Source organism: Grampus griseus (genome assembly GCF_964374135.1).
Source record: "Grampus griseus genome assembly, chromosome: 15".
NCBI classification, from domain to species: Eukaryota; Metazoa; Chordata; class Mammalia; order Artiodactyla; family Delphinidae; genus Grampus; species Grampus griseus.
This window is the reverse complement of record NC_139009.1, coordinates 79828918-79854749: the sequence shown is the minus strand read 5'-3', so window position 1 is coordinate 79854749 and position 25832 is coordinate 79828918. Positions and strand designations below refer to the sequence as shown.

Genomic DNA, 25832 nt, shown 5'->3' with positions numbered 1-25832 from the left:
TGGAGCACAGGCTTCAGGCACGTGGGCTTCAGTAGTTGTGGCATGCGGGCTCAGTAGTTGTGGCTTGCGGGCTCTAGAGCGCAGGCTCAGTAGTTGTGGCGCACGAGATCAGTTGCTCTGTGGCATGTGTGATCTTCCCGGACCAAGGCTCGAACCCGTGTCCCCTGCATTGGCAGGAGGATTCTTAACCACTGAGCCACCAGGGAAGTCCCTTCAATAAACTTTTAATTTCAGAATAGATTTAGATTCACAGAAAAGGTACATGGATAGTACAGAGAGTTGATTGTAATTGAATCTTTCTATCTTGAAAAGGAAGGCCTTCCCCACCCCCAAGAGCATAAAAATACTGTGTTCTCATTTCTTTCAGTACTTATATAACTTTGTTTCTCTTGGCTCTTAATCCCATCTGGAATCTCTTTTTTGTAGGTATGAGACAGAGATCTAACTTGATTTTTTCCACCCCCAAAGAGCCAGTGACCCAACACCAATTTTCTTCTGTCTTAGTAATCCATCATTTCCCAACAGATTTGAAACTACCTGTGTCATATCCTCAATTTATGACATCGTTCATCTGTTAGCCAAACTGTGATATCAGGAATCAGTGTCTTTCCGAGGGTATCTTTCTTATAGCTCGAGGGCCCCCGGTAGATGCTCCTTAAATGCTCGTAGTGAATATAATGGACCGGCCTCACCTGCTTTCAAACAGACACACCAGCTAGGGTAAAACCTCCTGCCAAGACGCGTTGCTGGGAAAGAGGGCTCGTCACAGGGATGGATGGTGTGCATTCATTTACTTAGAAATTTCATTTCTTTTTCTAAAGAGATAAAGCCCTCAGAACAAAATTCAAAAGGCACCAAGGGGCACCTCCTGAACCCCCGCCCCTCCCCCTCCCCCGTGCCTGTACCACCTAGCCTTGTCCCCAGTTCTCATCTGTGCTTCTGGCTTGTCCTCGCCGCCCTTCTTTCCACTTCAGCGTAGGCTTTGGCAGCTGTTCCAAACTGGACCGGAAAGAGCTTCTAATGCTTTTTCACAGCTGCACTGTATTCACTGTGCTCTTTAGTTAGCTGCCCCCTCCACAGCGTCCCCGTGGTGGTGGCCTTGTTCTCCCCTTGCTGGTGGCTGCCCCACTGGGCTCAGTGCCCAGACTGACCCCAGGAAGGAGGGCGTGTTGTTGTACGATGGGCTGCCACTTTCTTCGTCTGCCTGCCTGCCGACTGGTTAAACACAGAGCGAGAACCCCCGCCAACACGGGTGTGATGCCCGCCCCCCCTCCCCACCTGGTTGACCAAGACTTCAAGGGATGCACTGTAAGGCGAAGTTGAGCGTAACCGTGAAAAATCAAAGTACAGACTAGAGCAAAGCACCTGAAATGGGGCCAATGGGAAGAGGAGGCTCTTGGAGGAAAGTCTGTCTTGGGACTCTGCCCCTCTGGGGTGGCTCCAGGAGCTGCTAGGGAGAGCGCATGTCTGCACAAGCCCCTGCGGCAGCTCCCACGGGCCCTTTCAGGAGGGAGCTGCCACTGAAAGCTGTTGTTCCCAGGCTCGGGACCCTCCTTCACCGCCTGCGAAAGTTTATTAAATGTCCCACGGGTGCTGCCTCACCGTGGCCCTGGAAGTAGAGGGGAAGTGACACCAGCTTAAGCGGATTCCTGGTCACGAGGGAGGAGCAGGCAGCCCTGGGAGAAAGCAGCCTTCAAAGTCACCAGGTGTTTGCCCCAGGGATGAGAGTAGTGACAGGTGCGGGCACACCAGAGCTCCCCGGAGCCCTCCTCGCTTCCCTCTGGGTTCCACGCTGCCGCCCTGGGTGGGCAGAGGGTCCGTGCAAGGCCCCGGACCGGTTCATCTTCTCCCAGCCCATCAGCCTCTTCCGGCTTCGTTTCCTGGGTCCCTCGCTCCACTGTTACCTCCCTTCCTGCGTGTTCTTCAGATCTGCCCACCCTGAAAACTGCATGGCCACGTGGCGTGGTGCTACCACATTCCCTGGTTCCCCCCACCTCGGCCCCTGACCCCTTCAGGCTGCCCAGGAGCCGCCCTGAGTTGCCAGCCAGCCTCCTGGGGGCCCTCAGCAGATTCCAGGCTCCACCAGGCTTCCTGCTGGAGACACCTCTGCCCTCCCAGCAAAGAGCGGGGCCCCTTCTCTCTCCACAGGATGACTGCTGCCCCCACACACACGCCCCGTGGACCCACAGCTCTCACCCCCACCTTTCCTCCTGATCCCTCCTCCACATTCAGGATCTCAACAGTCCTGCCTTTTCCAGAACCTTCCTTCTGCACCATCCTTGCTCGTCCTTATACCTTCAGCTTTTTATTCTCTACTGGCTCTTTCTGTCAGCAAAGAAATGTGCTCTGTGTGTCTCCTACTTTCAAACGGCAGTTCCATCTCCACCCACCCCTTCCTGCAGCTCCTGCTGCCGTCCAGGCTCTCCACCCCCAGCTCTCTCCTTCTCCTTGTCCAAACCCTGCCCACCCTGGACACGGGGGTTCTTCAGAGCTCAGAGTGTCTCAGAGGGAGTTCTCACCTGAGAAAAGAGACAATCGGGCCTCTGGAGATGGACAAGTCCAGAACATTCTAGAAGGAGTCCACCAAGGCCCCAGACCCTCAAGATTTCAGAAGGGTTCAAAATCTGGAGGAACAAGAGGCAAGAGGAAAGTCATGTCCAGGGGTCAAGGGACCACGGCTGGAGTTGGGAGGACGGCCGAGGATCCCCCTGCTCCTCCCTCGTGACCGGGCTGGTGGCTGAGCAGACGCTCGCTCCCCTTTATGAGTGGCTGTGGGGGGGCGGGGGGCTGTGGGAGTAGAGGCACCAGCCCAGTCCTCCTAAAGCGCTCTGTCACCAGTGACCTAATGGCCTGTCCTCGTGCGCAAGCTTCCCATTTTCGCCTTGGCTGGCTGCACGGTGTCGTTTTCCTGGTACCCTCCCCTCCTCAGGCCCCTCCCCCTCAGGCGCCATCCTCGGTGGCCCCGCCGCTTCTCCCCGAGCTTTGGTTGGCCTCAGGGTCCTGCCCCAGCCTCTCCTCTCTGGTCCCTTGGCACAGCCTCGGGGGGCTTTCTGGGCGGGGCTCTGTCCACACTGCCCCCTTGCAGGACTCGGGTGCCTCTCCCCAGCTGCTGGGAGCTTCGAGCTTGCCTCTGCGGGAGGTTGGCTGGGCCCCTTCCTTGGGAACAGCCCGGGGCTGGGGGTACAAAGGGCTGCCGCTGCCTCAACCCTGCATGTCTCTGAGAGACGGGGACCCTGCCAGCTCCAGAGCCCCTTGCGGGGTCGGCTGAGGTCTTTGCAGTGACTGCATCGCAGCCTGGCTTGCCCCCGGCCCAGACCTGCTTCCTCCACGCCCCTGATAGGAGTGATGCCAAGAGCACCCTTATACCCCGCTCCTGCCATAAATTCCATGCACACTCATCTCCGTTTCAGAGTCCAGCTCCTTGGGACTCCACCCAGGACCCCATCTCAGCCACTTCCATGGCTTCAACCCCAACTTCGCGCCAGGGGCTCCCGAGTCAATACCTCTGGCCAGACTTTTCTGCTCAGCACCAGATCCGAGTGGGAAGTATTTCAAATTCAGCACATGTGAAACAGAAGTCACTGTCTTCCAAGGGGGACCACCTCCTCCTGTCTTCCATGGCCCTGTGATGGCATCTGCCCATGGCCTGAAGCCTGGGGGCGGGGTGGTCTGTGGGCACCTTCTGTCCCTTCAGGCGTCCCCATCTCCCACGACAGTTACCTCTCCACATCACCCTCCGGTGCCACAGCGGCTCAGGCTCTCAGGACAGCAGCCCTGGACGCCTGCCAGGGAGCCAGAGCTGGCTCCTTCCAGGCTCTCTCCCGTGTGACCCATCCCCACTGTGTCCAGCGGTGGCCTCTTCCTTCTAATGCACATCTGGCCCTGTCACTCTTCTGTTTAAAATCCTTCAGGCTTCTATGCTCAGGATGAAATTCAAACAGCACAGCCTGGTGTACGAGAGCTTTCGTGCCTACTTTCCCAAGCCTGCCTTCTCCCCGCCACGTCCCCGCACAGGCTTCCGCACTCCAGCCATATCCCGAAACTGTGCGGCTACCCAAACCCGTGATGAGCGTTTGTCTTGAACTTTTCAACGTCTGTTCCCTCTTCCTAGAGAAGCCTCTTCCCCTATCTTCTTCCTCCTCTTTGCCTGGTTGACATTTCCTCACCCCCAAGACTAGGCTCAGATGAGGCATCTCCTCTTCGGAGAGACCTCCGGATGCAGAGCCCTGGTTGTTGTTGCCCCTTGCTGACCCCTTGGGCTGTGAGCGCCGTGAGGACAAGAGCTGTGACTTTGCTCGCTGGGTCCTTGGACCCTGGCACGGAGGAGGGGCTTGGAGAGCATGCTTGTGGAGTGCTTGCTTCTGGAGGGCAGATTTCAAAAAGAGTAGAGAGAGTGAGAGCTTTTTAGTAGCAGATTCCAAAAAGAAAAATGGTTCGGGGGGCTAGAGAGATCCTGCAATAAAACTTTGAACGTGGTTTGCAAATGGACCCAATGAGGAAAAATGCAGGAAGTATCTAGAGGTGCAGGGGCTGCACTCAGAGCTCATGCATGATCTCTGATCTTGAAAGATATGGAAGAGGGAAAGAAAGGGACATGAGCAAGGCAAATGGAGAAATAGCACAGACCAGTGACAGTATTGGTGGGAAAAGCTAAGGCCCGTAGAAGGGGCTTCTGTGTAATTTTTCCTTTTTTTTTTTTTTTCTTTTGGCCACACCACGAGGTATGTGGGATCTTAGTTCCCCGACCAGGGGTGGAACCTATGTTCCCTGCAGTGGAAGCGCGGAATCCTAACCACTGGACTGCCAGGGAAGTCCCCTGTGTAGTTATTTTTGAAGTGAGGAGTGCTGTTCTGGGCTGGTGGGGAAACGTTAACACTGATGAAGAGAGAACAACACCACGTAATTCCTGTTTTGCTTCTGTCTTCCTTGTCGAGGAGCATAATTTTTCATCTGGACTCAAATATTGATCAAAGGGGATTGCAGCCTAAGATATGGGGGGGAGACGGTAGGACAGCATCCAGCTGTGTGAAATGAGTTGAGGTCCCCTCCCGCAAAAGGATGTCTCAAGTCTGTCCTGGGCGACGTACAGGTGGAGTGCCCTCACTCTGCAGAGACCTCTGGGGGGCGGGGGGGGGGGGTTCGGGAGCTCCTGGGGCATGGGGAGGGAGGGTGCAGAAGGTGCTTTCTTCACTCAGTGCTGCAGACTTGATGTGTCCCTCAACAGAACTCCCCAGGGGGTAGCTTGTGAGCACATACATAGAAAAGGAAGCACTGCTTTCTAGGATTCCTAAGAATAAATCATACCAGACTAGCCTCATTTCGTTTTTGACAGGCTAACCAGAAGGGTACCCTGGAGAGGGCTGTCTGGGTTTTGTAGGGCCTTTGACGGAAACGATCATCGTATCTTGTGACAACATAAAGAAACGTGGGCTGAGCGATGTCAACTTAGATGGGCTCGTCACCCAGAAGTGCTGCTAGCCATCAGAATTGGCCTGGAGGGCAGGCCCAGGCGGCCACCCAGAGTTCCGTCTTCACTGACAGGTTGGCCAGCGCAGACCCTGGGTCTTGGACGAGGCCATTAATAGAACAATGGTCAAGTTCACACATAACATAAATGTAACTGACAGCAAATTGAAGATGCCGGAACATCTCAGCCGACCATAATGATGGGCTGAGTGGGAAAGAGAGGCCCAGCTGCACAATTAAGAACAGGATCTGGGAAATGGGATTTGACAGCCAGACGTGTGAACTAACTTTGGGCCCAATCTGTCAACGGCGTAGCATCTCGAGGCTGCCCCTAAAATGAGTGTCAGCCTCAGCTCTGAGCGCCTCACTTGACGGGTATGTCAGCAACCCTGAGGCACTTCATAAGAACCAACCAGAATGGCAAAAAGATTCCAAAGGATGGAAAAGAGTAGCTGTTGCACTGGGGGAGGGGTAGCCATGGGAAGTTCGGCGACTTCCTTCAAGTACACGAAGGCCCTAATTAAACGAACGGATATGTGGGTACCAGGACATGAGACAGGGTGACGTTTAAGGTATCTTAAGCGTAGTGGTCTGTGGGTTTCCTCATAATACCAGAGAGAGAGGGAGGGAGGGAGGAAGGGAGATGGGAGGAGGGAAGTTGGTTGTGATTGTCTACATGAACTTTATTTACTGAGCAGTAGTAACCTTTTTATTTGGTTATACTATGCATGCAGGAGAGGACACATTAGAGGTGGACACTGTACACTTTGCCAGGCGTCTGTGCAACCACCACTGCATCACAGGCCAGAATGTCACCTGCTCCCCAGAAGGACCCTGGGCCCCTCCCAGGCATTCCCTCTGCAAAGAAAACCGCTTCCCCAGCTTCTCTCCCGTAGGTGTGTGGTGCCGGGCTTTGAACATGGGTACCGGTGGGACCGGTAGATGGCTCCTTCACGTTGCCTCGTGGGACCCCACCGTGTGGATCTGAGGCTGTCTGAATCCCACCGTCTCTTCCTGTCTGCACTGTGTGTGCCCACACTTGTGAGTGTCCCAGCGGGTGTGGGGATGACTGGGCAGACGGCCGGAGAGTTTACCCTGACCTCTGAGCCCAGCTCCTTGTTCTTCCTGCCCAGGTGGCACATGCTCACGTGCAAGATAGGAGACTCCAGGGAAGGGCTGAGGGGAGGGTGGCATGAGAGGCGGTCGTGATGCCTGAGAGGCGGCGTGGACAGCCTGGGAGCGGCAAGCCGGGCAGACGCCCTGGGGCAGGGTGTTGGGCGGCATTTCCATGGCGGAACAGGCCGCTGCCGTTGCTTCCTGAGCTGCCCTAGAGACATGGAAAAGGCCGTTCACGCCTTTGGCCAGATGCCTGGTGGCCTCTTAGAGTAGTTCAACCTCAGCAGAGCCCCTCCAGAGGGACTGCGGTGACCTGTGTGGTTGTCCTGACACCCTGATGGCCCGAGCTGGCAGGTGCCTTTGCGGTCCTCAGAGCACCCACAGGCTGCCCCTTGCAGGAGCTGGAGGCTGGAGGCTGGGGAGCAGAGCGCCTGCGCTCCACTTCCCGGCTCTGCTGTTGGTTTGGAAAAGTCATTTCCCCATTTCCCAGCGCCTGAGGCCCTCTGAGAGCTGATCCGGTGTCCTGGTCTTACAGCGGCCCGTCAGGGTGGCGGGGCAGGACTGAGGCAGAGGCCTGGCCTGGTGTGATTTCAGAGGGCTGGAGCCTGTTGCCTTATATGACACTGGCTGGCATGGCTCCAGTGGCTTCTGCATCCTCCTGTGTTCGCCTGGTTTGAGTTCCGGGGGGGCCTCGCCGGGTGGGCTTGGGCAGCTTCTGGGGGAGGACGGCCCGGGGCCAACCTCAGCCGGGCCACGGGCCCCCCTGCTTGCCCCCTGCACAGTGTGGGTGGTGTTTGGGGTGAGTCTTTGCTCCTTCCCCTCTGTAGAGTAAGTTCTCAGTGTGGAATGAAAAAGTGGTCCTGTTGCCTCTCCCTGTGTCCCAGTGGGAGCTGAGAGGGCAGGGGACTGTGTGTAGAAGGCAGGGAGGGCGGTCAGGATGAAAGGCAGTGGGCAGGTGGGGAGCGCACCGCCCTCAGATGTGGTTTCTTTTCATCCACTCGCCCCCTCGGCGCTCCTTCTGATGCTTGTCTTCTATTTCTTTCTGGACAGCAGCTCTGTCCTGACCCACCCGGCCCACCTCTTCCCTTCTGGAACCACCCCCGGCTCTGCTTTGCCGGCCTGCCAGCACCCCACTCCCGGGTCGGCCACTCCGCACCCGCTGCGGGTAACAGCGCTCCCCAAGGCCCGGGTTTGGATTAATGAAGCCCAGATGCTGGACTGGGGACTCCGGCTGCAAGTTCTCGCGTTGGAGCAGCAGCTCGGCTTGGAGGGGCCGTCTACCTCCCCCCCGCCCGCCCCCTCCCCTTGCTCCTGGCCCAGCTGCTGCTGGGGCTCCCAGGGAACAGCTGGAGAGCAGGTTCTGGCGGTGGGAGCCCAGGGAGATACGCGGGTGGGGCGCCGGATGAGGGCTCCCGTGTTCTGTCCCGTGACGCAGTCCAGATGGGGCTGCCTCTCCCCAGGACTCGGAGGGTGGGTGGGAAAGCTGGGGCGCTCTGCAGAAAGGGAACCGAGGTCACCGGTCCAGAATGGAAGGGGATGGCCGGCCCCTCCCAGGGTGGCCAGATAAAATACAAAGATCACATGGGAGAAACTCAGGCTAAAAAAAATTGTTCTTTATCTATAGGAAGTTCAAATTTAACTGGCATCCTGTATTTTTATTGGCTAAGTCAGGCAATCCTTACCACCCCCCAGCTGAACTTCTTCTTTAAGTAATAGTTTTATCGAACTGCAACATACAAACAGAACACAGACCGTAAGTGTGTGCTCAGTGGGTTTCCACAGGTCGAACACATGTAAAACCAGCACCCAGATCAAGAAATGAGGGAATTCCCTGGCGGTCCAGTGGTTAGGACGCGGCGCTTTCACTGCCAGGGCCCAGGTTCAGTCCCTGGTTGGGGAACTAAGGTTCCTGTGAGCCACATGGTACGGCCGAATGAAAAGAAAAGGAAGAAGAAGAAATGAGACGTGAGCAGAGCCTGCCCGCCACCTGACCCCTGCCACGTATCCCCGTTTCTGTACTTAGTGTAAGTGAAATCACACACGTGTGTTCTGTTGGAACTGGCTTCTCTCACACAGCCCTGTGAGGCTCCCCCGTGCTGCCGGATGGAGTCGTGGCTCATCCGTAATCGTTCCGCGTGGGCTTGAGATGCGTGAGTGGAGCCCAGTCCCTCTCTCCATTCTAGTGGCGGATCGGCGCTGCTCTTCCCCCTCTCTTTTCTCGTACGCCGTACGTGTGTGCCCGGGATTAGGACTGCCGGGCCGTGGGGCGGGCACACGAACATCTTTATCTTTAGTAGGTCTTGCCAGGCAGTTGGCCGAGGTAGGTGTATGCATCCGTGTCCCTGCCGGCTGTATGGGAGCGTCTCCCCTCTTTCTCGTGTTTACCCTTCTAGTATGTGATGCTGCTGTCTGATGCTGCGTTTTTCCCTTTTTTTTTTAATCAAGAGCCTCTTGCCTTGTTGATTCCTCTGATTTCCTTGAATAAGATCAACAAGGCCCCTGCTTCAGGTACCACCTACCCTCCTGGCTTGGAGAAGGCCATTCCCACCTCCGTTCCCCACCAACTGGGATCCCCTCCTGCACCCACGTGAGGCCACGGCAGCCACAGGCCCTGGGGAACTTGTAGGGGCGCCTTCAGCACCGCTCAGGCGGGGCTCAGTCCTGCTTCCCCCAGGTACTTCCTTAGGGAAACATCATTTCCGAGGGCTGCCTGTCCCCGATGTCCTGTCCTTTGTTTCCCCGTGGAGTCGTCCCTAGGATGGGGGTAGGGGCGCCCGTGGGGACCCTCCAGCAGTGTTGTTACCAGAGAGCGTTTCTCCTCTACGGAGCCGCTTCAGCCCACGTGGTGTCCTTCGTGTTCCTTCAGTTTCCGCCGGCTTCAGAACCTCTCCTTTGCTTCCCCTGGTGGTGGCTTTCCGCGGGAATCAGCGACTGTGGGCCACATCAGAGTCCGTGCCAGGGGCTGCCTTCTGCTGTCCATGGGAGCAACAAGTGTGTGAAGCCTCGAGGAAGATGTAACCCTCCACCCCTTCTCCCATCGCCCCTCTCCAGCCTCTCCTGGCCACTGCCACCCCTAGCCCTGTCCTCTAGTCTCTACTTCCCTCCTCTCTTCTTTTTACTCACTCCAGCCCTCAAGGACCCATGAAAATCAGAGCCACAAACATTAGCGTCTAAAATCCCCATTAGAGGTCTTTACTCCTGAAGAGTGGAGACACCAGCTCCATCCTGAGTGAATCAGTTAGGACTGTTTGGTGCTAGACTTAGGAGCCCAGCTCAGACTGACTGAAGAAGCCAAAGGGACTTCATCAGCTGAGCCAACCAACCCACTGACCGCACGGGTCCGGGGGCCGGAGGCTTCAGGCAGGGCAGGCTCTGGGTGTTGTCAGGGCTCTATCTCTGCTTGTTTCATTCTCCAGACTGCCCCACAAAGAGGCAGGATGGCCACCAGCGACAGTGGGGTCACCTCCCACCTGATCAGTGGTCCTGCTGGAAAGGCACACGCTCTACTGGTAGCTCCAGCCAAGACCCCGAGGCCACCTCTCAGTGGCTCAAACACAGGGACTGATGGGCCAGGCCTGGCTCACGTGCCCACCCTGGGAGCCGGGATTTGGGCCGGGTGTGGTGGGTGAGGGTTTCTCCAAAAGAAAGTCACTGGATGCTGGCTGAAAAAAACAAGAACAAAACTTGGCCTCACCAAGCCCCGGTCACCCGCCTTCCACCACCCTGCATGGGCTGAAAGCTCACGATGCTGCAAGGGAAAGGAAAGGCGACGGTCTGTGCAAAGGAGGTTGAATGGTCCTGATCTCTGTGTAGCACAAATATATAGAGGAAAACACTAAGCCGGTAAATACCACCATGCTAGCCTCTGAAGTTACCGCTTCTTTTAAAAAATAACTTTTTTCTTTTTGCTTATTTTTAAACTTTCCCATCTTGCATGTTTTATTACTTCTAAAATAAATAATAAACGCTGTAAACCAGAGGAGAAAGCCGGAGTTCCCTACGTGGCTCTCCCCTGTTCACGTCTCGGTGTGTGTCCTGCCCCTCCTTGCACCCACCCTGGGGACTTCAATCCCCCCCCCCAGGGTGGTACACCCCCTCAGTCTCTCTCGCCCCTTCTCTCACAGGCAGCTTCGACGCCAGCTCAGCCTCGTGATCATTGCCCGGCTGCTGGGCCAGCAAGGGACGCTCCCTCTCTGGCAGGAGAAGGCCCAGGTGAGTCTCTGCCTCAGCATCCGCTGGAGAAGCCCGGCCGGCTCCTCCCGCTTCTTTTCCCGAGGGTTGGGAGCCTCAGGCCGGCGGAGTCCAGGTGAGTCTGAATTTTCTGCTCACATCCTTGCATTCGACGGTTACTTTTTGCACGCCTACTATGTGCTCGGCCCTGAGGATAGAGCAGTCAGCTGGGAGCAGGTATTACTTTTTCAAAATATTGTGGTAAAATATACATAACATAAAATTTACCATTTTAACTTTTTTTTTTTACCATCTTAACAATTCTGACGGCAGAGTTCTAACCGTTTTGAAGTGTGCAGTTCCACAGTCTTGTGCAACCACTGCCACCATCCACCTCCAGAACTTTTTCATCCTCCCAGACAGAAAGTCTGAATCCGCTGAACACAACTCCCATTCCCTCCTCCCCAGCCCCTGCTTATATAATTTTTTATAGGTGGAAAAACAACAAAAGTGAAAACGAACACTACTAAATTAACACTGCTCGCCCCCAGTGACCCTTCTGCCCCACGTCAGGCATTCTTGGGGCAGCAGGGGAGGAAGTACCTTCTTTCCTCCACCCTCTGCTCTCCAAAGAGCTCCGACTGCAGCCTCCTTGCAGCTCAGAGAGCAGTAGTTCAGGGGCCCTGGGGGCAGCATGGGTCACAGCCAGCCCGAGGGCGGGTGGCAGGGGGCTTGAGAATGCTCTCACCGGCCTCCCCCCACCCCAAGGGTCTCCCTGGAACCCCAGAGGAGCTGCTGGGTGCAGCTGAGCCGTCTAGTTCTAGCACGAGACAGGCAAGGCAGTCCCGGCGAAAGGCTGCGTCTCTAGTCACTGGAGGTCCACGGGGCAAGCCCGCGGCCAGAGTGCTGAGAGGATGTTCTGGGCGCTCCTGGGGCTGGTGGACCACATGGCTGAGTCTGAGAGGCCACGATCACAGGGCGGGAGCTCAGAAAGGTGACCACTTGGGTTGGCTCATCTAAGCAGGCCCGGCCTGGCTGTGCCCCGGCTGCCCCCTCTGCCTTCCATGCTTTTCCCAAGACTTAGGACGGCGTGAGTGTCTTCTCACCCCAGTTCCAGCTGAAGTGTCACCTTCCGCAGGAGGCCTTTGCTGACCACCCAGTCCAAAAAGTGCCCTGGCACCAGCACACTCTGAAAGTATTCATGGTGCTCACCTCCTGATATATTTTTATTTGTTCAGGGTCTGTGTACACACACACACACACACACACACACACACACACACACACAGCATCAGCAGCTCCTTGAGTGCAGGGACCAAATGGTTTCTGCTCACTACTGCCCGTCAGCTCCTAGCACAGTACCTGACACACACAGGACCTCAGCACACACGTGTGGGCTGAAGGAACCCAAGGTTGAGTTCCCGGGTGTGCAAAGGAAGGTTCCCCAGGCAGAGACCTCGGGAGGGCAGGAGGGGAGGGTGGCCTGCTCAGGGGTCACTTCACAAAGCTGAGAGCCTGATGACAGAACATCTCTGCGAGAAAGAGAACAGAGGGGCCAAATGGTTAGGGGCGGGGCAGGCAGAGATGCACCAGCGAGGACAAGACAGAGTGATCCCAGGAGGCTCCCGGGGTGGGGGCAGCCTGGTAGACAGGCTTTGGTGTTGACCCGAGTGCGGCCACCGAGCTCCTCGGAGAACCCAACACATGTCAGCAGAGCGGAGGTGAGAGGCCAGAGTGTCGAGATCAGGAAAGGCAGGACTGGCTGCACGTGGTGGGTGGGGGTAGCCGCTGTCCATCCGGCAGCGCTTGTCAGTGATCAGGAAAACACAGGCTGGCTCGAGCATGAGGGTCAGTTCAAGGCTTGGGGTTTTGTTTTGATTTGTTTTTTATTAGCCAGAGCCTACGCAGGGGAGAGTGCGGGGAGCGTGATGAGGGCCAGAGAGTGGCGAGGGGAGTGGTGCTGGGGAAGAGCTGGGTGGTCTGGCCTGCCGGGGACCTGGAGGGGAGGCGAGTGAGTGGGGCTGGTGGGGGCGGGGCGGGAGGATGCCTCCCCCAGGGAGAGCTGGCCTGGGAGCTCCCAGCCCGTCTGGCGCGGAGTCCAGCCCTGCCCTTGTGGGTCCCAGCTCCAGGGCCGTCCCACCACACCTGTCACCCACCTGCCCTCGTGCCTGCAGTGCGTTCGTGAGACCCCAGCCTAGCGCCTCCTGTGTGCCAGGCTCTGCACCGGGAGACGACCTTGGAGGAGAGGGTGTGAGCGTGAGAGAGGCAGGCCGAGGGCCCCGTGACTGACTCTGCCCGAGGGCAGCGAAGTGGCTTCCAGAGCCGTCCCGAGCCAGGTCTCGAAGGGCGCGTCAGTGCTCGTGCCGCAGGAAGGAGAGAGGCGGCAGGCGGGCCAGGCAAAGCTGCGCCAGACCCGCGGCGGCTGGAGAGGCAGACGGGCAGCTCGAGCCTGCCCGCTGTCCTCCTGATGTGCTTCCCCGTCCCCACTGCAAGCCCGCGGCCGCTGCACGGCCTCCTGCCAGGTCTCTGGGCCGCAGGCGCTCCCCTTTCCAGTCAGGCCTGCCGGGCGGCTCCTTATGAGACACGGCTTCAGAGGGCCACCTTGGCCCTGCAGCCGCCCACGTCAAGCCCCCACGCCCCGCTTTCCCCACACCTCCTCGACCACGTGGCTGCCTGGGCCCTCCTCGCGGGCCAGCCCAGCCACCCTCTGCACGTGGCTCTGTGCCTGGAGCACTTTTTCCTTTCCACCCGTTACATCCCACCCGAAGTGGTGGCTCTAACGTGCTGCAGAGCATGACTGAGCCCCGGTGCGGGACAGATGGGGAAATGGAGGCAGCCATGGTTAGGAGACTTCTCAGGGTCACATAGTGGGAAAGCCGTGGAGCCAGGATGCAAACCCAGGTGCCTGGGACCCCTGCAGTGTGCCGTCTCTGCTTCTCCAGCCCCTTCCTTGGATCCTGTTGTGGTGACGGCCTGGACCACACCTGCTGCTTCAGCTGAGGTGCCCGGCTGGTCCCTTGAGCTTTGGTCCTGGCTGGCAGATAGGAGGACAAGGGCCGGCCCTTCCTTCATCCATGCATAAGTGCTTGGTAAACATTAGCAATTGATTTACCGTGAAGGGGACTTCAGTGGTTGAGAATTGGCTCGTCGAAGGAGAGGATCTGGGGTGAGTGCCCAGGTAGCGGGTTCTCAGGGCACCGCTGGGCAGGAGGAGTCCCTGATGCCTGGATCGCTTGGTTCTCCATCTCAGACTGCGGCCGGAGGCCCCAGGAGCAGGTGCTGAAGAACTGAATTTGAGGGACAGGACTTCTGTAGGTGGTTGGGATGCAGCAGCCCCAAGGCTTGCATCTTCCAGGAGAGCCTCAGGTTCAAACTGCTTCCTTCGTGTTGTTCCTGCAGATCATGGGAATATCCCAGAAACAGCAGGGTTTTGGCCCCAAGGCACTAGTGTGCTCCAGACACGGCTCAGGGCACTGAAGATACAACCCTGAACAGCGTTCATTCAGTCTCCTCCCCTCATGAAACTCAGCGGAGACAGACACAGGCACCAAGAGAGAAGTAAATCTTTGGCATTCCAGATGGTGATAAGTGCTATGGAGAAAAATAATGCCAGATAAAGAGGAGGGGGAGTGTTGGGGGGATGCTGTTTTATAGGGGTGAACAGAGAAGGGGACATTTGAGCACCGACCTAAAGGAGCCACGCAGGTTTCTTGGGGAAAAGCATTCCGGGCAGAGGGAACAGCCGGTGCAAAGGCACTGGGGCAGGCAAAGGCCTCTCAGGTTGGAGGCAAAAGGAGAGGCTGGTGTGGCTGGAGCAGAGGGCTGAGGGTGGGTAGGAGGAGCTGAGGTCAGAGGTAAGTGGGGACTCAGGTGGGGGCTTGACTTTCATGCCAAAGTGGAGAGCCACTGGAAGGTTTTGATTAAGAGGAGGGACATAATCTGATTTATAAAATTTTTTACAATTACACTGGCTGCTGTGTTGAGACTAGACTGTTGCGGGTGGAAGGAGACAATTGCAGTAATCCTGGCAACAGCTGATGGTGGTTTGGCCTGGGGAGATGGCGGCGCATGCAGGTGGCGAGCAGTGGTGAGATTCTAGGTGTATTTCCCAAGTACAGCCAGCGGGATGTGGAATGGGAGAGAAAGGAGGCGAGGAGGCCTCCAAGACCTATGCAGCTGGCAGAATGGAGAAGCCCTTTACCGAGACAGGCAAGACACAGGTGGAACAGGTTTGGAGAGAAATCGGGAGTTCGTTTCTTATTCCAGGCCACCTCTTACAACACAGCAAGCCTGCTTTGTCAAGCCACGCCTTCCAGTTTGGAGATTGGAAAACACAGGCTTCGAATGGCCAAAATCAAGAGAGACAGAGTTCTGCATCTACTATGGAAAGGCCAGCTGCAGACCTGACCTGCTATTCGTTCATTTGCTCATTTAACAAATGCTTATTAAGCATATATAATAGTCCCTGCTATCCGCGGGGGATACAGTCCAAGATGTCTAGTGAGTGCCTGAAATGATGGATAGTACTGAAACCTATACATGCTATGTTTTTTTCCTATACATACCTACCAATGATAAAGTTTAATTTATAAATTAGGCACAGTAAAAGATTAATAACAATAACTAATAATGAAACAGAACAATTATAACAATATACTGCAATAAAAGCTACGTGAGTGTGGTCTCTCCCCATCAAAATATCTTATTGTATAAACTGGATGCCTTTTTCATCATAACTAAGCCCTTATCGTGCACTGTGGCCATAACTTTTACATTTTGAGATGCAGCAGCAAAACCAGCCATGGGTTTCTTTTTCCTTCTTCGCAATTTCACGGATCGGAGATTTGTTCTTACTGTAGATCTTAGCAACCTCAGCATGTGATTTTTTTCCCTTCCTTCTAAAGTCCAGAACTTTCACCTTGTCACTTAAAGGAAGCACTTTACGGCTTCTCTTTGACATATCTGAATTGCCAGCATCACTACCCTTGTGCGTTGGGACCGTTATTAAGTAAAATCAGGGTTACTTGAGCACAAGAACACGAGCACTGCAGTACTGCGACAGTTGCTCTGATGAGTGAGACGACCACCCCGTGACTAACGGGTAGGACCCGCTGGGCGCAGGGACGTTCGCATCCAGGGAGGAATGGAGCAGGACTGCGCCAGATTTCATCACGCTACTCAGAAGGGCGCGCGCGATTGAAAACTTACAAACTGTTTATTTCTGGAATTTTCCATTTCATATTTTCGGATCTCAGTTGACCACGGGTATCCGAAACCGTAGAAAGTGAAACTTCGGATAAGGCGGAACAACTGTGCCACGTGCCAGGTGCTGTGCAAGGCTCTGGGGACACTGCAGTGACCCAAAACTGTCCTCACGGAGCTTACGTTCTAGTGAGGGGCAGGCAACAAGTAATAATAAAGATAACAAACAAGAAAATTACATAGCATGTCAGAAGGGGTGCTTGCTGCCGGGTAGATGGGCGGGCAGGTGTGGGGGGGGAGGCTCACTGGGAAGGTGGGCCCGGAGGAAGGCTGGAAGGCGGAGGGGGCAGCCGTGCAGTGTCCGGTCAGAAGGCCCAGGCAGGGCACAGGCTCCAGGGAACAACAGGGGCCACCCGGGGCCTCGCAGACATTTAAGATGCTGGCCTTCTCCGCTGGGCCGATAGAAGCAGCTGCTGGAGTCTGAGCACAGGAGGGACTGCCGTGTGGACAGTTGCCTCGCCGGAACTGTCTGCCGCCTCTTGCCGGACAAACCTACAAGGCCAGCGGAGGCCTGCCTTTTTGGGTGATCATTTGCTTCTTGCCTGGGGACGTCTGTCCTAACAGGCTGAGTGTTTGCAGAGACAGCTCCCAGCGGTGGGGGTAAAGTGGGGAGGCGTGCTGGTCAGAGCCTGGCCCTGCTGGGACCCACGCAGCCCAAATAAGTCCTGACCGCGCGGAGAAGGGTGTGTCTCCCAGGGAGGGGATGACTGCGGCTGCCAGAGCTGGGAACAAAGGAGAATAAGCAATCAGAAGGCAGCAGCTTGCCGTGCTGAGCAGAGTGAAGCTGTTTTCACAGAGTGAGAGGAAAACCGTGGGAGCAGCCAGCCACTGCTGTGTGCTCCCCGGCCCAGCCCGGCCCGCCCAGGGCTCCTAGCAGGGAGGGTCCCAGCTGGGGCGGGGCTGCCTGCCGAAGGGCTGCTTCTGGGGGCGTGGGCTGCAGAGCCCGCTCCTGTGCTTGCACAGCTGTGAGGCTGGAGCAGGCAGGGCTGTTTTGGAAACTATCGCCAGACTTGGAAGGCCTGAGCAAGGCGGCACAGCTCTGGTGTCGGTGGAGCTCTAGATGGTGCCTCTCTTTGCCCAGAACCTTCCCCCTCTCTCTCTCCCTGCCTCCTGCCCTCCCTCTCTGAAGGGATCAGACGCTAGGCCAAGAAGCCCTGGCCCCCTTCCAGGAGCCGAGGCCCCGGGCCTGACTCCTCGCCCTCACTCAGCCCAGCTGCTCTTGTGGGCTTTCTAAGCCCGTGGCTGGCCGAGGTGCTGAGCAGGTGTCTGCGGGTGAGTCAGGGGGAAGAAGCCAGGTGTGCCAGGCAGGGCTGGGCTCGGGCAGGGAGCTGGCCCAGAGGCTTAGCCCTCGCCCTTTGGGCCAGCCTCCACCTGCTACATCTAAAGACACGGTGCCTCTGTGAACTCCCCTGGCCCAGCTCTTTCCTTCTGCATCCTCCCTCCCCAGGGTTACAGGTGGCCTCAGAGGGGCCCAGGGCTCAGAGACTGCCTGCCTCCTGAAGCCCCGGCCATGAGTTAGCTCTGGGGCAGCTGGTGGTCCTTGCTGGGGCCCACCCGAGGCTGCCCAAACCAGGTGCAGGGGCTGGGTGGGAAGGAGTGGCTGGATGCAGACACCTGGACTTATGCAGGCCACGTGCCCCCATTTGTTCAGAGATGGGGGGTAGAGCAGCTAGCAGATTGGGTGATATAATACATTAACCAAAGGGCAGTGTGTGCACCTCGCGGGGAATCCCATTCCAACAAAGCAACTGCCTAAGGACATTTTTGAGACAATCAGAGAAAACTGAACACAGGTGTTTGATCGTGTAAGGAATTCTTGGTAATTTTGTTGGGCAAGAGAATGATGTGATTACGTTGGGGAAAAAAATCCTTATCCTTTTCTGTTTGAAGCTCTTTGTGGGTAAAATGATACGGTGTTCGGATTTGCTTTGAAATTCTCTGGAAGGAAAAAGGTGGAGGGGGGCTGGGGGCGATGAGTGCAGTCATCGTTCACGTTCACAGAGATGAGCAGGGAGGTAGTTCTCAACCTCTCTTCTTTCAGGAGTGTTGAAAACGCCCGTGGTGAGAAGTTAAATGACCATAGAGGGCCAGCAGGCCTGAGCAGCAGCTCAGGGTGGGAAGGTCTTGTCCTGTGGCAGAGGAGACCCTCTTCTGGTCTTGGTTCTTCTAAGCCCTGAGTGTCTGCTCAGTCCTGGGATGTGGGCTAAGTCCTCCTCATTCACTTGTCTAAAGGACGCATGCCCTGCGAGCATGAGAGCCTCTTCTCCCGGGAAGAAGGGGTGTGCTTGTCTCCATTTCACAGATGGGGACAGGCTCCGAGAAGCCACATGGCTCTCAAGGGAAAAGGTGCCCCCAGGTCGTGGAACCAATGGTCTGGCTCCAGAGCCTAGGCTCTGACCCATGCCTGCCAGCCGGCGTGTCCCGGCCATGCGTCCCCGAAGTGCCCCAAGCACTCGTGAGTTATGGCCGCCCTTCTCTCCCCAGCTGTCCTCGCTCAGGCATCTCCTGAGCCTCATGAGGCCATCAACCCTGGGGCAGTACCTGGGCCCTGAGACCATGCCGCCCGGCCAGGAGAAGCAGCCAAAGGCCAGTGCCCAGCTAGACCACAAGGTGAGCACCCAGCCCCTGCCCGCCTCTGCCAAGGCACCACCCCAGGGTAGCAGGGGAGGCTGGGCTGTCCACAAGGCACAGCCTGGGGGCCTGAAGGCTGCCCGTCCCGAAAGCCCGGGGCCTCGGGGCAGGGCCCAGCCAGCTACTCCCGCCCATCTCCCCAGAGCCTGTGCCCCTCACGGAGGCGCAGTGGGCACAGGCGTGCAGGCTTGTGAGTTTTGCTGTGGCCTTTGCGGCCTGGCGTGGCTTTGCCAGCCGTGTTAGAGAGGACGCAGGAGCTGAAGCGCTGGCGAGGGGAGTGGGGTGGGAAGGGAGTGCCCTAAAGGAGAAGCCCAGGGAATGTTCAGATGCACGAGGCCCCGTGTTTCCTGCAAGTGGAGCTGGGTGCAGCTCCCTGTTCCTATTTCCCGTGGTCCTCACTGAGGCTGAGTCCTTGGCCTTCCCCCAGTTCTTCCTAATTGACTTTCCAGACGTCGCCCAGCTTTCCTGAAAGCCATGCTTCGGCGGCAGTCAGGGGCGACAAGGTACCCCAGAGCCTGCTGGTTGTGGGGCTTGGAGTGGTCAGGCCTTTGGCCGCCGGGGGTGAATGTCAAGCGGGGGGGTGGTGTAGGGGCTTCAGCCTGGGAGTCCCAAGCCTGGCTCCCTGGGGAGTTGGGGGATCGAGCTCAGTGAGCTCCCCCATCCCTGGGGACTCAGGGATGAAGGATGCAGGTAGGCATCTTGCTAATTTAGGAAGGCGGTAGTTCCAAAAAGTTCACCCGGGGGTTGGATGTTGACATCCAGAAGGCCAGCCTTTGGGCATCATTCTGCAAATCAGATATAAGTGAATTAATTACAATGAATACAAATGAACTGTTAAGAAGATATGACAACCCCCAGGTGTACGCTCTTCTCCTGGAACTCGCAGGAAAGGTTATCTCTCTCAGTTGTGCCTAATGTCGGTGAGTTTACGTGAGCTGTCCCCGGGCCCTGTTCCGGCTGTTTCCCGTGAAACTGGAGCTCGTTACGGAGGCTAAGTCTGGGTGTTCCGGGGGCTCTGCAGCAGAGTTGGGGTCAGCCCCTGGGGGTGGTCCATCTGAGCAGGACAGTTCTCGCCCCCAAGCAGGCCCCAGGTCTGGGCTGGGGGAAGGGAAAAAGAGAGAAGGGGAGGGGCGAGAGAGAAGAGGAGGCTTGCGTCTGGTCTGACCAAGGAAAAGCTGCCCTCCAGGCCCCTGGGGCGCCTCTGGACCTCGCCTCACAGTCTGGTAGCAGATGTGCCTTCAACAGCCTGGGAAGAGAGGGGAGTAAGCGGGCTGAGGGTATCCTTTTATATTTGAGGACTGTTCTCGTGCATGTAAAGGAGGCTGTGAAGTGTCAACCCCGGTCGGCTGCATATTGGAAATGACCCATTTGGCCTGGAAACACGAGGGGCCGGCGTGTCTTGGCCGGGTGCTGGTCCAGGGCAGCAAAAGAGGCAAGTGAGGCCCGGGCAGCTCTTGGATGCCTTTGCTGCAGCTCGAGCCCGCTGGGATTGATCCTGCTCCGAGGTAGCCAAGAGCAGAGAAGGGATGTGGAGGGGTGGGGCTGGTGCGGGCACAGGGCAGCAGTCTGCACAGCGACGCGGAGCATCCTGTCCCCCTGGGCCAGGTACTCTCCAGACCGGGAGGGCCGGGTGGGGCAGACGACTGGACTTCCGCAGCCCAGCCCCACTCCCCGCTGAGCCCACGGACTCCTCGTTAGGGCCCAGGCGTGTTTCATCTTCAAAGATGATCGGGCTACTCACTGGCTGAAAAGAGCGGGGGCGTCATCTGCCCTGCTTTACAGGGAGTGGTGGTCTGGGCTGGCCGAGGCTTTTATCCCTAGAGCTCGAAGTCTTTGCCTTCTTTCTGCTTGGGGTGCAGCGGGGAAGTTAAGGCCGGAGTGAGGTTGGCCTGAGGCGACCCAGCCTGGAGGAAATGGGGACAGGCCCTTCCCAGCGTTTGGGGCAGCCCTGCTGGGCCCCGCCCCCAGGCCCCTCACTCCTGTCTGGGAGATTTCCTGCCAAGACTGCTGGGTCGCAGCCCTCCTCCAGCTCTGCAGACAAACACTTCTGCCAGCCTCCGCTCCCCGCCCCCCCTCCTGTCTCTGCCTGGGGCCTTGGCCCAGGCTCCTCCCTCCCCCAGGAAGCTCCCAGCCTTCTTCTCCTGGTCCTGCCTTCCCCGGAGGCTGGGTGCTCCCTGCCCGGGGTGTGACTCTTCTCTCCTCACTGATGCCGTGGCTTTGCAGTTGTCCCTTGACTTGTCTGTCTCCCCAGCTAGACTGTGGGCACAGCTGGTGTCTCAGCATCGCGTGCTGTGTTGGGCGCTAGATGGTTGAATGAGGGCACAAATGAATGAATGCAGTTGTAATTCTCCCGCTCTGAACTCTCTCCTTCCACCCCATTCTGGCCCTCCCACCCCTCTGCTGGAAAGCACCCTCCCTCTGCACGCCCTCCACCCTCAGACCAGCCTCTGTGTATAGGCCCCCTTGTCTCTTGATGTCCTTGTTTCATTAAGGCTACAAGAGTTGATGGCCTGGGCTTCTCCTGTTGGAGACCCTTGACTTCGGAAGTGTCACCTGCTTATGAGAGAACCAATCACAGCCATTGTTAGTAATTATAAGCTAGTGAGATTCCTGCCTGAGAAAGCTAACCACCAAGTTCAACAAAAGAAGCAACTTGCTCCTTCTGCAACACTGCAGGGGGTGGGGGTGGGATGGGAGGCGGGAGGGGGCTGGGGGGGGGCGGGTTCTGTCCTAGCTCAAGAGTCACAAAGTGTCCTAGCAAATCAGGGCAGAGCTTGTGTGGAAAATAGGAACCCTGCTTCTGAACGGGGTGATGAGAGTACTTTGAGCATTTTAAAGTGCTTTTGGCTAAAGAAGTTGCTTAGCCCCTGGGTGATTTTCGGCAGCCCTGTGCTTGCCTGGTTTGAGAGGGGTTCTCCCAGAGGAGAAGGAGCGTCGAGGTGAGAGTGACGCCGGGGGGTCTGGGGCTGCCCTGCGAGGAGCTTCCGCCCCGCGTGTTTGAGAGAGGTGGGCGAGGATGTCTTAATGCAGGCTTGTACTCTGAGAGTTGGCCTCCAGATGCTTCCCTCTGGCCCATGGGTACCAATTCTGCAAGAGGCCAGCTCCTTCCCAGGCCTCCGTGTGTGTGTGAGGCTGTCCTTTCCGCCTCTGTGCAAACATCTTGTAACTGGACTCTGGATTTCGCTGTCTCCTCAAAGCGACGAGCTCAGCCGTACAGCCCAGAACCAGGGGTTTCCTGGGGACTTTCTGTTTTCTTTTAGCCGACTTGCCTAAACCATATTTGCCCAGACTTAACTCATTTTTATCGAGATGACTGTCTTGTTAAACCTCCGTCGCGTGTGACGTTCCTGTTGACCACACTTCCCTACCCTTCCTGACTTCTCCCTGGCCTTCTGCCACATGGATGCTACAGGGAAGGAATTTGGGGCTCTGTATTTCCCCTAGAGATTTGGAAAGTCTGTAGAACCAGGATCTTTATGGTAGGGTGGAACTTTTCCCCCAGTTTGGTTAAATTTGGGAAGTTTGAGGAAGTTAACCATCTCTCTTTCCATTGTGTGGAAAGAAAACTAAGGCCACGGAGGGGGATGTCCCAGCATTGGGGCTGCACTGAGGCACCAGCCGGTTCTGTCTCCTCCTCTGGCCCTTGGGCACACCCTCCTCAGAGCCCGACCGTGCCCTCACGGGACAGACAGCCGGGGACCCACGGAGGGTTCTGCCTCTGTGATGGGCCCTGACCCCCCAGGGCCCAGCCGCAAGAGGCCACCCCACCCAGACTGAGCCTGGCAGCTGCAAGGGGCTCCCATCGGCTTCCTCACCCTGCACACGCCTCCCCACGCACGTGGCCTGTGCTCGCGTCTCCGTGCTCGTGAGGCTTGTTTATAGGAGAAGTGCGTGTGTGAACAGGGAAGGGGCGGGCTGTGCTCTGGGCTTGGCTGAAGCTCGGGTGAACCCCACCCTGCCTCACAGATTCCTCTGAACTCACGCCTGGCGTCTCTGCACATCTGCAGAGGGCACGGGACTGCCGCGCATGTGTGTGTGTGCACGTGTCCTGTGCGTGCGTGTTGTATGTTGTATATCTTTACGGTGTGCCCGTGTGTTAACAGAGTTGACAAACAAGTTTTACTGCTTTTGCTCCTGCGCTGGCCTGTCCCTGTGTCGGGTGACCCTGCCGAGAGCTGCCTTACGTGACTGGGTGTGGTTGGGGAGTTGGGGGCTGCCCTCCGGCTCTCTGTGCCCTGCACTCTCCCGCTGCCACTCGACACCAGCAGGGGGACGTGGACTCCCTCAGGCTTGTCTGGGGCACAGGCTCCTGGCCCTCGTGGCACCCAGCAGGACAGGTGGAGCAGGAAGCCCTCCCTCTCCCTCCACTCTCTGCCTTCTCCCCTGAGCTGCCTGCCCCTTGCCCCACACCTTAGGGAGAGCCACGCCCACAGGGCTGGGGGCCTTGGTCAGGCCAAGATTAGGGGGACTGGTTTTGAAGAATGGACAGTGGCTATTGAGGACCCCTGAGTTCCTCCTCTGGCTAGGCTGCGTTGGGTTCCTCCTCACTTCCTCCAAAATGAGGAACAGCTGACACCTTTGGAAATAAACTTCGAAGAGGTGACCCCTGGGGAGGTGACCTCTGGGTAGCTGACCCTAAAGGGAGATCCGTGCCCCAGATACACATCACAGCCACCTGAGTGGCCGCTGAGCCCCTCCACAGTGGGTACCTCTGAGCGTCTGCAGGCGCGTGGGGCCGGGGGCCCAGGCCAGCTTTGATTGACTCCCAGGAATTCTGGCTTCTTTGCAGGTGTACGAGCAGGGCTTACAGTGGTGTTGTTGAGCTGGGGAGGGGAGGCTTAGATTCTGCAGGCGGCTGTCGTTGAAGCCCAGCCAGCCCGAGTCCTCGGCAGCTCTGGCCTGCCCTCTGGCCTGCCCCACCCCAGGCTCAGTCCTCCTAAGGACCCTTCAGGGGTCCCTCCCGTAGACACCGTCCTTACCCCGTCCTTACACCTGCTTCTGCCCCAGGACACCCCTGCCTCTGTCTCTCCATCCTTCAGGTCCCCCTGGACAGCTCTGCGGTCATCTTTCTCCCATTCTTTCGTAGGAATAAGCGAGCCTGAGTGCCTGTCACATCATATTCAAACCCCCCCATCCAAGGCCTGTGTCAGCTGGCCCTGCTTCATCCGTGCGGTTTTTCTCCTGTGCGTCAAACCACTCTATTTGATTCCAAGCAGGGGGTGTCTTTCCCAGAAACCCTCCATTCTCAGGCCCGTGTCTTTGCCCTGCTGGTCCTCCTTCCTGGCGATGCCAGGCCTGTCTCTCCTGTCCTTGGATTACGGTGGTCATGACCGTCTGTTCACTCAGCCAGTGGCTTGGCCACACAATGCTTCACACACCTGAACAGAGTCGCCTTTGAGGGTTGGGTCCAGGGTCTATCTCAACCACATGCTTCCATTAAAATGCCTGCCCTGAGCAGGTACAGTCTGGTGAGGGACCTTCTCCCCCCGCCCCACAGCTGCACCCAGCCCCGCCCAGCAGCCTCGGGAGTGTGGGTGGGGGGAGCAGTGCCCGCTTGCGGGGTCTTAGTTTCCCAACCAGGGATCGAACCCAGGCCCCAGCAGTAAGAGGGCCGAGTCCCAACCACTGGACCACCAGGGAGTTCAGCAGTGCCTTCTAGGAGCCCTGTGTAAGCAGCTTGGGCTCAGCTCCCACTGTCACACACCTGAGCGGGGAGCGGGAAGGGTGTGTGAGGCCCCTCACTAGCTGTCCTCAGCCTGGAGGGGCAGTTGCCAGACAGACCGTGGCCCCCTCAACTGCTCACCGCCTGTCCTGTCCCTTCTCACCCCGTCTTTGCCAGGACCCTGTAGTGACAGAAACACAAACACACGTCCCAAGAGGTCCTGGGACGGCTCATCAGGCTCGGCTGGACCAGGGCTGAGCAGGTCGTGAAACTGCAGTGTCGCTCTCTGCATGTCTAGGCTCTGCCTTTTGGTGCGTTCGCAGGCAGCTTTCCCGCTGCTTCTGAGACACCCCGGACTTATTTCCTTCCCTCTGCAACCCTAGCCAGGGGGAAAGAAAGAGCTTCTGTCCTGGATCCTAACAGAGTCCCAAAGTTGAGTCTCATTGGCCTGGCTTGGGTCATGTGCTCACCTCTAAGCTAATCACATAGCCGGGCGTGAAGTGAGTGGCCAGCCCAGGTCACACATCTTTCCCTGAAATCTGGGCTGAAGTCCCCACTGTGCGGCACCTTGGCCTGGGTGTAGGGGACGGGAGGCTGGGACTCGACAAAGGAAGGGGCAGGACCCTGGGCACCAGGAAGCCTTAGTGTCCGTGGCATCCCTCTGGTCTTCAGCCGTGGGCAGAGGCCTTGTTCTCTAACACCCATGGGACGTATTAGGAGGGCAGTGCTTCCCCGGGCGCTGGCCATGCCAGCGCGCCAGGAGACAATACAGAGAGTGAGAAAGATAAGAAAGAGAAGGGAGGAAGCCATTGCTTTTGAGGAAATGGCTTTTGAGGAAGCCACCGCTCCATGGGGCCCCTCCAGCCCCCGCCAACACCCGGGCTGGTTTCAGGGGCTCCCTCCGGCTCTGGAATCCGCGTACTGATGTACACGTGCACACCCAGGCGTAGATTCTCAAACACAGGCACCGAGAATGTTGTCCCTCTCTGGGCGGCAGGCAGAGCTGGGTTTCCGTTCCAGATCCCCCTGGGGTCAGGGTCTCTAGTCCCAGCTGGAGGAGCAGGAAGGGCCAGCCAATCCCGCCCCCACCCCCGTCAAATCCCCCCCGCCCCCCCCCGCCCCCCCCGCCATGGCCAGCAGGAAGCCAGAAAGGAAGGGTGGGCTGGGTGAGAGCGCTCCAGCAGGGGTTTGCCTGCAGCCCCTCGGTTCCTCCCACCGCAGACATAGGAGGGGGACAGATGCGCTGAGATAACCCCCTGCAGCAGGTCCACAGGAACAAAAAGTCCTCGGCCTTCCTGCTTTTGTCTCAACTGCATCTCTTCCCCACCTGGCCCCACTGTGCCACGGCCTCCTAGTTCCCTCCCCTCCTCACTACCAAGAGCAGGGGCCCGGGCTGCTCAGGGTCCAACTCCAAGTTCAGGATAGAGCTTAAAAAAAGAATACCTCTGTCCCTTTCAGGTGAGTTCAGGGTCTCAGGTCTCTGAACCCACCTCCTCTGGGCAGCTAGAAGAGCAGGTGAGGGGCT

General features: G+C 57.5%; 1 protein-coding gene across 1 annotated transcript in view; it reads left to right on the top strand.

Annotated features, from left to right (window-relative positions):
• FAM178B (family with sequence similarity 178 member B) overlaps positions 1 to 25832 on the top strand; it is an 81615-nt gene that overhangs the window by 47246 nt on the left and 8537 nt on the right. Inside the window, exons 11-12 of the mRNA XM_082672346.1 lie at positions 10707 to 10794; positions 18499 to 18624. Coding sequence (XP_082528472.1) covers positions 10707 to 10794; positions 18499 to 18624 — 214 coding nt within the window. The remainder of the gene's footprint in view (positions 1 to 10706; positions 10795 to 18498; positions 18625 to 25832) is intronic.